The sequence below is a fragment of the Hyla sarda genome, chromosome 3, assembly GCF_029499605.1.
Source record: "Hyla sarda isolate aHylSar1 chromosome 3, aHylSar1.hap1, whole genome shotgun sequence".
Classification (NCBI taxonomy): domain Eukaryota; kingdom Metazoa; phylum Chordata; class Amphibia; order Anura; family Hylidae; genus Hyla; species Hyla sarda.
The window spans coordinates 177,731,570-177,747,898 of record NC_079191.1 but is presented as its reverse complement, the minus strand read 5'-3'; the positions used below and the strand labels follow the sequence as shown (position 1 = coordinate 177,747,898).

The following is a 16,329-nucleotide window of genomic DNA, read 5'->3' as shown; positions in this document are numbered from 1 at the left end:
CAAGCTCTACCTCTCTGCCATGAAAGTACAACTTCTATTGCACAAAAGGATAATAATCCTATGCCACACTCATGCATCTCCTAGACATGTTTTCATATTAAAGTGTCCCTGCAATGTTTGATAGCTTCTATATGATCCCTGATTCTTTCCCTAAACTTTTCCTCTTTTCAATTTATTGAAACTGACATATACACTTACATTAATAAAGTTGGGATCAAAAGTTTGGGCACCCCAGGTAAAAATTTGTATTAATGTGCATAAAGAAGTCAGGGAAAGATGGAAAAATCTCCAAAAGGCATCAAATTACAAATTAGACATTCTTATAATATGCCAACAAAAGTTAGATTTTATTTCCATCATTTACACTTTCAAAATAACAGAAAACAAAAAAAATGTCATCTGCAAAAGTTTGGGCACCCTTTAGAGTTAATATCTTGTACTGCCCCCTTTGGCAAGTATCACAGCTTGTAAATGCTTTTTGTAGCCAGCCAAGAGTCTTTCAATTCTTGTTTGAGGTATCTTTGCCCATTCTTCCTTACAAAAGTCTTCCAGTTCTTTGAGATTTCTGGGCTGTCTGTCACGCACTACTCTTTTAAGGTCTATCCATAGATTTTCAATTATATTGAGGTCAGGAGATTGTGAAGGCCATGGCAAAACCTTCAGTTTACGCCTCTTGATGTACGAAAACTGTGGATTTCAAGGTGTGTTTACGATCATTATCCATTTGTAGAAGCCACACTCTCTCTTTAACTTCAGCTTTTTCACAGATGGCATCAAGTTAGCATCCAAAATTTGCTCAAATTTTATTGAATCCATTTTTCTTTCTACTCATGAGATGTTCCCTGTGCCACTGGCTGCAATACAACCCCAAAGAATGATTGATCCACCCCCATGCTTAACAGTTGGACACAGGTTCTTTTCATTAAATTCTGTTCCCCCCCCTTCTCCAAACGTACCGTTGCTCACTCCGGCCAAAAAGTTCAATTCATCGACAGAACTTGTTTCCAAAATGCATCAGGCTTGTCAATATGTTCATTTGCAAAGTTCAAACGCTGATTTTTGTGGTGAGGACGTAGAAGAGGTTTTCTTCTGATGACTCTTCCATGAAGACCATATTTGTACAAGTATCTCTTTATAGTGGAATAATGTACCACAACTCCAGTGTCTGCCAGATCTTTCTGGAGGATTGTGCATTGAAACGTGGGTTTTGAATAGTTTTTCTCAGAATCCTGCGAGCTGTTCTGTCTGATATTTTTTTTGGTCTTCCAGTTCTTGCTTTAACTTCCACTATTCCTGATGACTGCAATTTCTTAATTACATTCCGAACAGAGCATATTGACATCTGAAAACGTTTTGCTATCTTCTTATAGCTTTCTCCAGCTTTTTGAGAGTCAACTATTTTCAGTTTCAGATTTCTAGACAACTGCTTAGAAGAACCCATGGTGCTGATTGTTGGGGCAAGGTCAGATGAGTCTGGGCATTTAAAACCTTTGAGATTGACATCACCTCGTCTTCCCATAGGATGATTGAGAACAATCCATGACACTGGCAGGTCTCAGTTTTGCAAAGGGGGCAGTGCATGCTATAAATTCTGCAGGGTGCTCAAACTTTTGCAGATGCCATGTTTTAGTTTTCTGTTATTTTGAAAGTGTACATGATGGAAATAAAATCTAACTTTTGTTGACATATTATAAGAATGTCTAATCTGTAATTTGATGCCTTTTGGAGATTTTTCCATCTTTCCTTGGCTTCTTTATGCACATTAATACAAATTTTTACCTGGGGTGGCCAAACTTTTGATCCCTACTGTATATCACCGCTTTTGTTTAATTGGCAAAATTTGTATGTAGTTTTCTCTGTGGCAAGGTTTTTTTTGCTTAATCTGTGGGCTTGCTTTACAGCCACATAATCTAATTTTCTCTCTTATCAAGCACCCTTTTTTTGAGGGCACTTAAAGTGACTATAAACAAGTCTATCTTTTTCTTTTTTCTGTGTACTCTGTTTATTGACAACAGCCGTAAGAGACAGGGTACAGGCATACGTAGGTGTTCCTATACCCACACGAAGAGAAAAAAAACGTAGGAAAATAAGCGAATGGCAATACAAACACAATGCAAAGCAACTCCCTCCCCCAATACACACTCATTTGCACATCGACAAATCAGCACAAAAAAGTATCTATCTTTTATTAATCTGCTGTATTCAGCTTGATCGTAAAAAGTACCGATAATTAACAACTTTCCGTCTTACTTTTTAGTGACACTTCTGTCAGGTAACTTATTTCAAGAAACCAGTCCTTCTGGTCTCTTGCTTGTTGATTAAAGGTCTACAGCAACAAAAGCTCCTGCATATCCTTAGGTATATTAACCTGTTTGGATACCTATTGTAAGAGTGGCCTTTCTGTGTGCACTTGTTTTCAAGTACCCTGAATCTCATTTTCTTAAAAACTCAAAAATAATTTATTTTAGATGGAAGCCCAAAAATGTAGGCCCAAATTATTCTGGTTCAGACATCCAATAAAATTCCTGAAGCTCTCCTCAGCTCCAGACCAGATAATTAATATGGCATCTATTAATCTTCCCTAGTAGTAAAATCTGGGTCTAATCTCCTCCTCTCAAAAAATTATTGTAATTATAGTAAGCCAAAAAGAAGACTGCCCCTCCTGGCAGGATATACCCTGCCTACTGACTCTGAGCTAATCAGTTTTGGCTTAGTGTCAGTAGGAGGCAGACACAGGTCTGGAGTTCTCCAGACCTGGTCTTCTTTTTTTTATTTTCTAGCTAGGGCCTGTAATTAGGTTTTTCTCTCCTCTTCTTTTCTGGTTTTTAGATGGGGGTTCAGGAGCATGGCATTACCGGTTTCCCCATATGCGGCTAAGGGGCACGGGGCATAGAGTTTGCTCAGTTAACCCCTTCCCACCATGGCCAGCGCCTGGGGTTGCACCTTGGGTCCGGGTCCCCCTATCTTCCCTGCTCTTCCTGCTGTTTCAGCCTGATACAATGCTGGTGACCATAGCTGGCTGAAGACATCTTAGGTGAGTATGGCTGTATGCTCCCTGTATGGCTGCTGCTCTTGCTCCCTATCCCCATCTACAAAACCCCTAAAATGTATCCTTTATTGGTATACATTAAAACTCCCCTATATAAAGTTTAAAATTGCTCCTGACAAGTGAATAGACCGGTAATAGGGGATATCTCCCCTGCAGTATTCTATGCGGTGCTGCAGACACTCGCACAGTTACTTGTCAGTGAGCTGTTTAAAACTCAAACAGTATGCCCACCCCTACATGTATCGCCGCATGTTTGGTTGGCGCAGGTACAGGATTCCTGGGTTCGGGATGTAATTTCAGACAGCTACCGAATTGAATTTGGTTCTTTTCCCCGGGATCGTTTTCCCAGGTCCTGGCCCCCCCACGCTCATTTCTCCCACTGCGTTGGCAAGTCTTGACGACCGATGCGAGTCTCCTCGGCTGGGGGGGTTCAGGGCCTGTCCAGGGCCGTTGGAAGCCCATCTCCCCATCAACATCCTGGAGCTTCGGGACATCTTTCTTTGTCTCCTCTACTGGGAGTTGTTACTCCGAGGTCTTCCGGTTTGGGTTCAAACGGACAACGCCACGGTTGTCGCTTATATCAAGCGCCAGGGGGTACTCGCAGCCTCGCGGCAATGGTGGAGGTGACAAGGATTCTTGTCTGGGCGGAACGCTAGGTTCCCTCCATATCTGTGATCCACATTCCGGGAGAGGACAATTTGGAGGTGGACTTTCTGAGACGCTCCTTGCCTGACCTTGGGGAGTGGTCTCTCCACCCGGAGGTGTTAGCAGCAATTTGCAAACATTGGGGGGACTCCGAACGTGGACCTCTTTGCATCCCTGGCTCTGGACATTTGGTCGTTCTCTGGTCACAGTTCGCCCTACCTTACCTCTTCCCTCCACTCCCCCCCGGCGGATAGGCCCCGGCGCCCGTGGTTCGCCTCGTAGCAGACATTCCCATGCGGCTCCTGGATCGGCCCGACCTTCTCTTTTCAAGGTCCTCTCTGCCACCCCAATTCACTGCCGCTTCCTTTGATGGTGTGGTGTTGAAACTGCGGTGCTGAGAGCTCTCGGTTTCTCTTTCAGGGTCATTCGCACCATGCTTCGGGCATGTAAACAGTCCTCTGCCAGGATTTATGACTGGACCTGGCGTGCCTATTTTCGGTGGTCGAGGCCCGTTTTTTCCTTGCCAAACCTGCTTTCCTTTCTGAAGTCGGGCTGGAAACGTGTTTGGCACTTAGTTCCCTCAAGGGGCAGGTGTCGGCACTTTCCATTTTTTTTCAGCGCCCTCTGGCTTTGGTTCTCAGTGCTTTGCAAGGCGCCCCATATGAACCCCTTCGGGAGATCTCTCTCTCCCCGCTTCCTTTCTTGGAAGGTGTCTTTTCTCATTGCTGTGACCTCCATCCGGCAGGTGTTGGAATTGACGGCTCTCTCCTGCCAACCCCCCTTTTTTTTCCTTCACTAGGTGGTCTCCTCTTTCCATCTGAACAAGGATATCGTTCTTCCCTCCTTCTGCCCGGCTCCGTCTCACCATAAGGAGCGCCCTCTCCATAACTTGTAAGTGGTCAGGGCTCTGCATGTTTATCTCTCGGCCACCTCTTCTTTTCCGTGCTCTGATTAGCTGTTCGTCATTCTGTCAGATCCGGTCTTCCATATCAGAGGCCTATTGTTCTAAGGGGAAGGCCTCTCCTTTCGGGTTACGGCACACTCCACAGGCTCTGTTGGGGCCTCCAGGGTGGTCTTCAACAGGGCTTCAGCCCTGCAGGTGTGTAAGGCGGCCACTTGGTAATCCTTGCACACGTTCACAAAGTTCTACCAAGTGCACACTTCTGCATTTGCTGACACAAGTATTTGGCGTAATGTGTGGCAGGCGGCGGTGGCATTGCCATCCGCCTTATTCTCTGGCTGGGTTCTTCAGTAAAGAGGTTTTTCAGTAAATATAAAAAAATCTACTTTCGGCAAAGAGCCAGTGGCCCCTGCGATCTGAAACTTATCCTTGGGATAGGGAATAAGTTTTCATATCCCGGAGTACTCCTTTAACAAACTCACATATATGCAAAAGTGGTAGCAATAAAGACTACAGATCACAGTGCAAAAATGAGCCCTCAAACAGCCACATATCTGGATTTTCGCATATTCATTTTTATTGTATTGACTCTCAGAATAAAGAGAAGTTTTACCATAGTTTACAGCGTAAAAATGAAAACCTCCAAAAGTTGCAAAATTGCAGTTTTCTTTGTGTATTTCTCCACAAATACTTTTTTGTTTTGATCTACATTTTATAGTAAAATAAAAGGTGCCTCTACAAAGTATAACTGGTGGTGTAAAAGCATGCCCTCATATGGATCTGTGGATGAAAAAAATAAAAACAAAATCGCAAAAATTAAGCTGGATGTGTCCTTAAGGGGTTAAGAAGTGAAAAAATATGGGGATAACTTGGTCTAGCTGACCTTGGCTAGGTATTAAAGGAGTAGTCTACTGAAAAGTATCTTCTGCTCGTTGTGCCCGGGCTGCAAAAGAAAATAAACTTTTTAACTCTCCTATCTCCGTTCCCCCGTAGCACCGCTACAGCTGATTGGTCCTCCTGTCCAGTCTTCATCCTTCTTCCGTGTGCATGGATCATCACACTCCGTCAGCCTATCACCGGCCTCAGCGATGTACTGCCTTGGCCAGTGATAGGTTGAGTGTAGTGTGATGATCTATGGACACGGAAGAAGGATGAAAACTGGACAGGAGGACCAATCACCTGTAGCGGGGGAACAGAGGAAGGCGAGTTAGTTTCTTTTCTTAGTTTTTTGCAGCCCGGGCACAACGAACTGAAGATACTTTGCAGTAGACTACTCCTTTTAAGGAAGATTTCAGCCACAACTGCCAGAAGAAAAAAAAAACACACAGGTAACCTCAAGAAAAATACAAGCTGCTCTTTAAAAAAATAAACTGTGGGGGAGATTTATTAAAACATGTGCAGAGGAAACTCTGACCAGTTGCCCATAGCAACCAATCGAATTGATAATTTAATTTTTAAATAGGCCCCTGAGAAAAAAAAGAAGAAATCTGATTGGTTGCTATAGGCATCTGGTCAGCTTTTCCTCTGCATAGATTTTCCTCTGTGTGGTTGTTTCAAGGAGCACAATACAATGATACCTGAACAAAATTAAAGGGGTTATCCAGGAAAAAACTTTTTTATATATATCAACTGGTTCCAGAAAGTTAAACAGATTTGTAAATTACTTCTATTAAAAAATCTTAATCCTTTTAGTACTTATGAGCTTCTGAAGTTAAGGTAGTTCTTTTCTAAGTGCTCTCTGATGACACGTGTCTCGGGAACCGCCCAGTTTAGAAGAGGTTTGCTATGGGGATTTGCATCTAAACTGGGCGGTTCCCGAGGCAGGTGTCATCAGAGAGCACTTAGACAGAAAAGAACAACCTTAACTTCAGAAACTCATAAGTACTGAAAGGATTAAGATTTTTTTATAGAAGTAATTTACAAATCTGTTTAACTTTCTGGAGCCAGTTGATATATAAAAAAGTTTTTGCCTGGAATACCCCTTTAAGCTGCATGGTCGAGTTGCTTGAATAAAGTCTTTACAGCACCATTTTCATTAAAAAAAAGCCTAATTACAATATGCCCGACAACACCTTGAAATGCCTCGCAGCTTCTAGCACACTATAATTTGGAGTAATATGACCAAAATAGAGCTTTATGGTCACAACCATAAGGGATGGATGCTTATTTTCTCGCCGGGGATACCCCAACAGAATCAGCTGTTTGCCAGGGGTGCCAGAAGCCAGGCTGAGGGGGGGTCAGCTGATTGATGCCAAAGATGCATGGTGTTCTCTATGGAGCAACTGTAAAGTGTTTGTTTAACTTGGACAACTCCTATAAAACTGATGGCTAAGGCACCAGTTTGGTTGTAATTTCCACTGTAAAATTTTAGCAACAAAAACTTTTAGGATGTTTTCATAATTTTTTATGAACCATAATGTGGTATTTTGCAGATCTGCAAATGTCAACAGATTAACATAATGTCTTGTGTTTTTTTTTGTTTTTTCGTTTTTTTTTTTACAGTTGACGTTCGCCTTCCCTTTCAAGCTGAAATGTTTGTTCAGAATGTCATACTAGTTTTCTTTTGTGTGGGAGTCATAGCTGGTGTTTTCCCGTGGTTTCTGGTAGCTGTTGCACCACTAATTGTCTTGTTCACCATTTTGCACGTAGTTTCCAGGCAAGTGTTATACATATATTTCGGGGTCTGTTATGAGTTTGTATTACATGGGCTACATTTTCTGTTTAAGTTAATCTATATAAAAGTAGGGTCACACGTAACGGATCCCGACACATAGTGTGCATCCAACTGTTACCTCGCCCCAGCCCCTGGCTTGCTCACAGCGGCAATCCGCCTCTCTGAGTAGCCACACAGGGCGGAGTCTGTACTCGGACATCGTGGCCACAGGCAATAGCTGTAGGCACACTATGGGTCAGGTCACATGCAGATCCGTTACATGTGAACATGTGAACCTACCCTTAAGAAACCTTCCATGTTGCTCCCCTTACTAGATCTCGCCCTGAGATCGAGCAGACCAGAGCAGAAAATAGGCGATAACACTGGTCAGTGCTATGTCCAATGCATAGCACTGAACAGTATTAGCAATCAACTGATTGTTATAAATAGGCCCCTCCCCCCCAAAAAAATGTAATATGTCCCTTTTTCCCATTTTACTCCCAAAAAGTGTAAAAAAAATAAATAAATAAATAAAAAAAAAATATATATATATATATATATATATATATATATATATATATATATATATATATATATATATTTGGTATCGCCGCATGCGTAAATGTCCGAACTATTAAAATATTAATGATCCCGTACGGTGAACGTTTAAAAAAAAAAATTGCTGCTTTTTGGTCAAATCTTATTTTAAAAAATGTATTAAAGTTTCATATACGCAAATATAGCATCAATATAAAGTACAGATCACGGCATAAAAAATGAGCCCTCACATCGCCGCTTATGTGGAAAAATGAAAAAGTTATAGGTCGTCAAAATAGAGGGATTTTTAACGTACTCGTTTGGTTAAAAAGTTGGCTTTTTTTTTTTTGTGCAACAATAATAAAGTATGTAATCATGGGTATCATTTTAATCATATTGACCCACAGAATAAAGAACACACGTCATTTTTACCGTAAATTGTACGGCGTGAAAACAAAACCTTCCAAAATTTGCTAAATTGCGTTTTTCTTTCTTTTCCACACAAATAGTATTTTTTTGGGTAAAATTAGTAATGTCATTAGTCATTACAAAGGACAACTGGTTGTGCAAAAAACAAGCCCTCATACTAGTCTGTGGATGGAAATATAAAAGTTATGATTTTTAGAAGGCGGAGGAAAAAATGAAAATTCAAAAATAAAATTGGCCTGGTCCTTAAGAGGTCAAAGGAGTACACCGCCCCTAGACATCTTATCCCCTATCCAAACCGATATGATATTGTTTGAGGGGAAGCTTTTTTTTATTTTTTTATTTTTTTTTAACCCCTTCAGAACAGAGGGTTTTTACCGTTTTTGCACTCTCGTTTTTCCCTCCTTACCTTTTAAAAATCATAACCCTGTAAAATTTGCACCTAAAAATCCATATGTTGGCTTATTTTTTGCACCACCAATTCTTCTTTGCAGTGACATCAGTCATTTTACCCTAAAATCTACGGCAAAACAGAAAAAAAACACCATTTTGTAACTTTTGTACACAGTACATTTTTTGGTAAAAATGACACCTTCTCTTTATTCTGTAGGTCCATACGATGAAAATGATACCCTATTTATATAGGTTTGATTTGGTCATAATTCTGGAAATAATCATAACTACATGCAGGAAAATTTCTATGTTTTAAATTGTCATCTTCTGACCCCTATAACTTTTTTTTTTGTTCCGCATACGGGGCGGTATGAGGGCTCATTTTTTGCGCCGTGATCTGAAGTTTTTAGCGGTACCATTTTTGTATTGATCGGACTTTTTGATTGCTTTTTATTCATTTTTTCATGATATAAAAAGTGACCAAAAATATGCTATTTTGGACTTAGGAATTTTTTTTGGCACGTACGCCATTGACCGTGCGGTTTAATTAACGATATATTTTTATAATTCGGACAGTTCACATATGATTATTTTTATTTACACATTTTTTGTTTTTTTATGGAAAAGAGGCATGATTCGGCGATCGGACAGCATGGAGGAAGGTAGGGGACCCTCCTGCTGTCCTACAGCTGTGCAGGACCGCCGTGGTGAAATTGTGGCATCCCGAACAGTCTCCTGAGCTAACCAGCATTAGTTTACTTTCACTTTAGACGTGGTGTTCAACTTTGAATGCCGCGTCTAAAGGGTTAATAGTGTGCTATTAGCCATGGGTCCGACCAGCTTTAACGCTGTGGCCCCGCGTTATAGAAAGGTACGCCCTCTGTCCCCAACAGATAAAAAAAAAATCCAATTTCAACAACCCCATGCAATTATGCTAATTGTCATGTTTACAGATGGGAAAGCCTGGAAATAAAAAATTGGGGAAAGACTGGATTTTTTTTTTTTTTTTTAAAGCTTTGTTTTGTCTTTTTAAAGAGTACCTTTCATCAAACCATATTTTCTAAACTAACACAGATTATATACCCTAACTATTCCTAACACCCCTCCTGCCCTAAAAAAAAAAAATAATTCCGAGCTCTAAAAAGCTGTATCATACCGTTCCCTTTGTTCACATAGTCTGAGCTCCCGGCAGGAGAAAGCGGGCATTCCCCAGCAGGGGCGACATCACTGAAGCATGCGAGAGCTGTGACTCACCATGCCTGGCACGCACTTTCTGTGTTTGGACTTCTGCAAGTCTGGGTGGAGATCAATCTAACTGTTTGACTTGCATAGGTAACAGAACAGAGCCACCTAGTGGCTGTTTTTTCAATCACATTAAAAACATATAAAGGTTGAAAATTTTAACATCAAGTAAATAGCAAAGTGTCTTAGAATTACTTAAGGAACAATATATTAAACGTTTAGTTTGGTGACAGGTACTCTTTAAGAGAAAAGAGTAGAGAATGTTTTTTTTTTTTTTATAATGGTAATATCTTTAAAACCTGGTGCTCAAGCGATAAAAAAATTCTCAGATGTCTTTCATAAAGGTCTAAATGTTATAAGTTCTCCAGTGTCACCTGTAATTTTTAAAGTGTAATATGCATTTTTGCCATAAAAAGGTTTCAGTTTAGTTTGGTTGTGGCTGGGCTCCATCTTATTGGTATTATTATAGTTGATAGTTTTTGTCCTCTCAGATCAGCATAAAATTTCTTTCTGACTCACTTTCTGAAAATTGTTTTTTTTTCCCTGTGGAATTGTTTTTTCTCATGGCTTTAAATTACTGGAAATTATAAATCTCTAGTCGTTCCCATCATCTTTACAAACCGAGTAATTACCCTTTTACTTTTTGTTACGGTACTAAACTTCTGCTTATATATTTTAACATTAAGAAGTTAAGAATATTAAGCAGGCTGTTAATTCAGCTGTCAGTATTTATGCAAATATATATATTTAATTTGTTTGTGAAAGTGATTCACCTTCTATCAATCTTTTACAGGGTGTTCATTCGGGAGCTGAAGAGATTGGATAATATTACGCAGAGTCCATTCTTGTCTCACATAACATCTAGTATTCAAGGGCTTTCCACAATTCATGCATACAACAAAGGACAGGAGTTTTTGCATAGGTTAGTGTCCGTTTTGTGCCTTGGCATTTTCATTTCATATTGGTCTGTGAACTTGTATAGCAGACGGTGATGGTTCGATTTCTTGGTGGTTACGAATTTACCCTGACGTTGGTTGTTATATATTTTTTGCATTGCTTTGCAGGTATCAGGAATTGTTGGACAGTAACCAAGCCCCCTTCTATCTGTTTAACTGTGCCATGCGCTGGTTGGCCATACGTCTGGACATAATCAGTATATCCCTGATTACTACTACTGGACTTATGATTGTCTTAATGCATGGGCAAATCTCTCCGGCATATGCTGGACTTGCAATGTCGTATGCAGTACAGGTGAGTGAATGATTTATGGAATCGTTATAGTTTTTTTGTGATAATCAAGAACGTTGTTATTCTTGAGTTGTGCGTTTATCTATTGACAATGATTTTCAGGTGCAGCAGCCTCCCATTTGGGAAGATATATCAAAACCTGTGCAGAGGAAATGTTGACCAGTTGTTCATAGCAACCAATTACATTGCTTATTTCATTTTTCAGAGACATTTTTAAAAATAAAGAAGCAATTTGTTTGCTGTGGGAAACTGGTAAACATTTCATCTGCACAGGTTTTGATAAATCTCCCCAATTGTCTTCAATGAAATTCTGCTGCACTTTGCACACTGTGAAAATTCCATTTCCGGACTCCGGACAGTTTTGTCAGAATTCTGTGTTGCCATCAGTGGCAACAGCTTATGTCTGCCTGGTAATTGCGCCAAGTAATTGCAGTGGTGCCAGCTGCACAAAGAATCTCTGGGAAGCAGCACTGTGTGTGGACAGCTCTCTCCCTCGTGCTTCCATCACCAGCACTCCAGCTAGCCAGCAGCATCCCCTGACCGAATCAACTATATAACAAAGGAATGTCCAGCACCAAGTGCAGTAAAACGACAGGTATTTTATTGTAGGATCAGCGGAAACACACTTTCATCAGGCAGGAGCCGACGTGTTTCGGACCGTTACAGGTCCTTGTCATGGTATGGCTGCCATGACTAAGGACCTGTAACGGTCCGAAACGCGCTGGCTCCTGCCTGATGCAAGTTTGTATCCGCTGACCCTATAATAAAATATCTGTTGTTTTACCGCATTTGGCACTGGACATTCCTTTGTTATATCACAAAGACTCTCTAACTGGAATTTCTCTGGGCATAAATTCTGTAGTGTGCATGGCTATGAGCAATGGTGCAGGATATTGGGCAGTCCATTAATTTTTTTTCCAGCCCTTAGTTCCCATATTGTCTCCCTTCCCCAACTGTACTTCTTCCCATACTTGCTTGCTGTTCTGTCAGTCTTGTGATACGGCAGAGTCTGTTTTCTGAATATTTCTCTCCACCACTTTATGGGGTGATAGCGACATGGTGAAGAAGGGTTCAGGACAGACTCTGCTGAGTGAGTGTTGCATCAGAATGCTTCATGAGACAGATGTTCTCTGATGCTAGAATCTGTAGCCAGCGTGGGTATCATCTGACTATGGATTCTTAGGGGGACAGTGTGCACTTTTGACATGAAGAAGCACCCTTTCACATGAAGAAAGCAGTTACGCTTTAAGTAGTAATAGAAGTTCTGAGTTCTGTTTTTTTGTTTTCATTTCCAGTTGACAGGATTGTTCCAGTTTACAGTTAGACTTGCGTCAGAAACAGAAGCACGTTTTACATCAGTAGAGCGCATAAGTCATTACATCAAGGTAAGCATCAATGTTTAACCCATTTAGGACTAGTTCACAGAATATTTTGTTAGGGCATACAATTATAGAGCTATGCCATTGGATATAAGATGTTGCTTTTAGTGTCAAACAAATCAAGTCTATTAAGATGCAAAATACATGCAGGAAAAAACAGTGCATATTGCCAGCATACAATTGATGTTGCTTTTATTGATTGTGTAATGACTGTGTTCCTGGGATTAATAGTATTCTATGTATCTGGTTGTAGTGATTTTGCCATTATATCTAGATGTCCTTACATAATATCATATCCAAGCCTGTATACATTTTTGTACATTTAGTGGTGTTCTTTATGTTTTCTGCACACTTTGGGGGACATATATCATTATTTGTGTATGGTAGAAGCGGTTTACCCCTTTTCCCAAATTCTAAATTATGTTCAGAAGCGCTAAATTTATCAATCAAGCGCAATGAGCTTCATAAATTGCGGGTAAATATAGAAATCTCCTCAATCCACACTTTGGAAAATAGAATAGATGATTTAGAGCATCTCTCTACGTTAAGTCCAAGATGGCTTATATTTGCGCAAAAAAAAACAGCTCTTGCGGCAAAATTTTTAATGTAAAGGAAAAGTACGCAGTTAATAAATCCATGTGTACTATAGATGTCACTCCAAGGTACCCTGATTCAGCCACATCTGGAGAACATGCTCTACCAAAACGTGTGCAAAAAAGGGCTTGCGCAAAATTTTGCGCAAAAAAATACACACAAAACAGGGGTAAAATCTTTGATACATGTCCCCCTTTGTGTATATAACTCTACTTTTTAAATAAAGATGTTTCTCGGTCGCTCTTCATTGGGGGACACCTTACTGATGGGTATATGCTCTTGCCACTAGGAGGCGCTGACATAAGGAAAAAAAAGTCGGCTCCTCCCTGGCAGGATATACCCGCCCACCTGCAGTGAAGTAATACCCGCCCACCTGCAGTGAAGACACAGGTCTGGGAGCTCCCCACACCTGGTCTTTTTTAAATTATTTTCTAGTAAGGGCTGTTTAGTAAGACTCTTTACTCCCTTTTTTTGTTTCCTTTTTTCAGGTGGGGGTTCAGGGGCATGGCGCTACCTGTTCCCCCATATGCAGCTACGGGCACGGGTCATAAAAGTATGCACCGTTAACCCCTTCCCACCAACGGCCAGCGCCTGGGGTTGCACCTACGGTCTGGGTCCCCCTATCTTCCTGCTGGTCCTGTCTGTCGCAGCATGACGTGATGCAGGTGACTAAAAAGCTGGCTGAAGACATCCTGGGTGAGTATGTGTCGTCTAAGGTGAGTATACATACCACCCCCTCCCCCCTGTGAAACGAGCAGTAATATTATGCCCCTTTTTCTGGGGCTGTTTTTGGGGGTTCGAGCAGTGAGGGGTTAACTCTCGCTATTTTATTAATGCAGCTTCGGCTGCATCTACAGTGTCTGTGGTGGGGGGTCACTAGGGAGCTGCGCTGAAGGCCGGGAGCTCCTTACTTTCACTTTCTCAGTCATGGACACATCCCGCCGGCCGAAGCGGTCACTTCCTCACCTCTGTGCCGGGTCTGTTGCGTGGACCCGGTGGGGGTGCGCTCCAGGTTAATCAGCCGGCAGGAGTTAGGGGGGGGGGGGGTGCACATGGCGGCACGTAGCGCTGCTCTTCTTCCCCAATTACACGCGAGCTAGAAGGTCAGGCAGCACTTCCTCTCCAGCTCGCGCAGTGCTGGGGGCGGGTTCAGTGAGGTATGCACCTCCCACAGCGGCATTTAACTACGCCCCTCTCTCTCTCTACCTCGGAGCTATGCGGCGGCTTAGCAAGAGTTTCTAAGCGAGCTGCTCCAGCCGCCGCCGCTCCTTGGATTGCCCGGCTATCATTTTTTCTCTTACTGCCCCCATGGTGTGGGGTCCTGTCCTTCTCCCTTGGAGGCCTCGTGGACAGTCCCAGCGCAGGGTGCCTTGCTTCCCTCGCTTCTTCCCTGTTGAGGAAGGAAGAGAAAGTTTAAAAAAATAAATAAAAAGGCCACTGTCCATTTGGTGTAGTTTGGAGCCCTCTTGTGGCCAATACTTGTATTGCACTCTACCTTCTATTGCAGTGCAGGGTCTTTTCCTATGGTCGGTATTAGGGGCTGGGCTGCCATGGACATATCGCTTTATTTTTTTTTCAGTCACCCTAGAGGGTGACCTGCTGAGCCGCTTAGGGTATCCCTCTGTTGTCCCTAGCTCTGCATTGTTGCTCACTGTCCTGGAGCATATGCAAACCGCCATGGCTGTTTGTTGCCGGCCCCTTGGGAACTAACTGGGATATCTTCAGGAATTCTCTTCTCCACAGGCTACCACATCTAGTGGATCTTCTCATCAAGCTCTAGGTCTCCAGGGGAATTTTCCTGCATGAGCATGGGTTGGACCTGATATCACGATGCAAAACAGTGGGCTCGTCTGTCACTCATCTCACGGCTGCCGCGTCTGCGGCTGGCTCTCCGGTACCCAACTGCTGGTGCAAGATGTCCAGAGGTCTGTGGCTGGAGTCCGGTACCTCACAACTGTGTGACGTGTCCGATGGAGTGTCCCGGTGTGTCTACTATGGACCCATACCAGTAAGCCAGACAGTGATCTACATAGTTGCCTACACCACCTGTCATACATCAAACAGCTGTTGTATCTGCAGCTGGAGTTCCGGTACCTCACCGCTGTGCGAGGTGCCCGATGGAATGTCTCACTGTCCACTTTGGATCCATACCAGTAAGCCAGACAGTTGTCTGCATGTTTTCTTCTGCCGCCTGTCACACGTCGCACGGCTGATGTATGTGCGGCTGGAGTTCCGGTACCTCACTGATGTGCGCGGTATACGTAGAACTTACCCAGCGTGTCCCACGGAAACTATACGGGAGGTCAGGGATGCATTCCATGGCTCCACTGCCTCCCTCTATCTCCCAGGGGGTGGGGTTTATCTGCCTCCCCGCCCTACCACCTATGGCAAAGGGGCACAGTTGTCTCCTGTCTAACTGTTCTCTTTTTGCCAAACGCCTGGGGGTGTTCTTGTTCAGCCAGTCTGTTGTCTACTCTGTTTCCACCACCATCGGTCTCTGACCTCTGGGCTGCCGTGGACATAGCCAGGTTTCCCATACCTCACTGCTGGGTGAGGGATCTGAAGTAGGGTCCCTACAGGTATACGAGATTGATACCAGTCGGACAATCATTTATCTGTTTTATGTGTTTTCTACACCACCAGGTCACCCGCTGGATAGGCCGCACTCTAGTACCCTGCTTTCTGTCGGAGTTTGAATGGAGTGACCCTGGGTGCTCACGAATCCTATACCTGACGGCCAGACGGTTTTCCGCATGGCCTAACACTACGTCGGGTCAACTACCTTTCAGTAGTTTCGAGTGGGTCACACCATGGGCCTTATACAAAGCTCCACATACGGGTTTACAGGGTTACCTACTTGGCCAGGTCCCTCTCTGCTGCCTGCTACTCTGTCTACAGGCTGGTATCTCACTTCACTGTGTGTTTCCGTATGTGGGACCCGGCGTTGCCACGGTCCCTTTGCCACATAGCCAGACTGTGTCTGCATGGTGTTCTAATCCACCTGGTCACATCCCCCATTTCTTCCAATGCCACGGCTGCAGTCAGGTGTCTCTCTTTCCAGGTGAAGTTCCACTGAATAAGTACCTGGGGGTTCTTGGGACCCTTTCTACCTGTCATTCACACTGTGTCTGCATTTTTCCTACTCCACATTCATTCTTCATCTCCTGAGTCTGCGTCTACAGTATTAGGACATGGGGTGTGGGACTTTTTTCTGCAGGTCCCAGGGACTTTCTCAGCAACAGCAGCATCACTCTGTTCTCTT

At 42.8% G+C, this 16,329-nt stretch overlaps 1 protein-coding gene and 1 long non-coding RNA gene across 7 annotated transcripts in view; one reads left to right on the top strand and one right to left on the bottom strand.

Moving 5' to 3' along the window:
* Window positions 1–16,329, top strand: part of ABCC5 (ATP binding cassette subfamily C member 5) — a 169,487-nt gene that overhangs the window by 134,940 nt on the left and 18,218 nt on the right. For 5 of the 6 annotated variants that reach the window (XM_056565597.1, XM_056565595.1, XM_056565596.1 and 2 more), the window contains 4 exons: window positions 7,098–7,251; window positions 10,640–10,768; window positions 10,911–11,097; window positions 12,390–12,479. In XM_056565597.1, coding sequence (XP_056421572.1) covers window positions 7,098–7,251; window positions 10,640–10,768; window positions 10,911–11,097; window positions 12,390–12,479 — 560 coding nt within the window. Of the gene's footprint in view, window positions 1–7,097; window positions 7,252–10,639; window positions 10,769–10,910; window positions 11,098–12,389; window positions 12,480–16,329 lie in introns of those variants that run through there. The other variant, XR_008891201.1, reaches the window with a different exon arrangement.
* Window positions 1–16,329, bottom strand: part of LOC130361917 (uncharacterized) — a 73,469-nt gene that overhangs the window by 40,944 nt on the left and 16,196 nt on the right. The gene's annotated exons all lie outside the window — the stretch shown is intronic.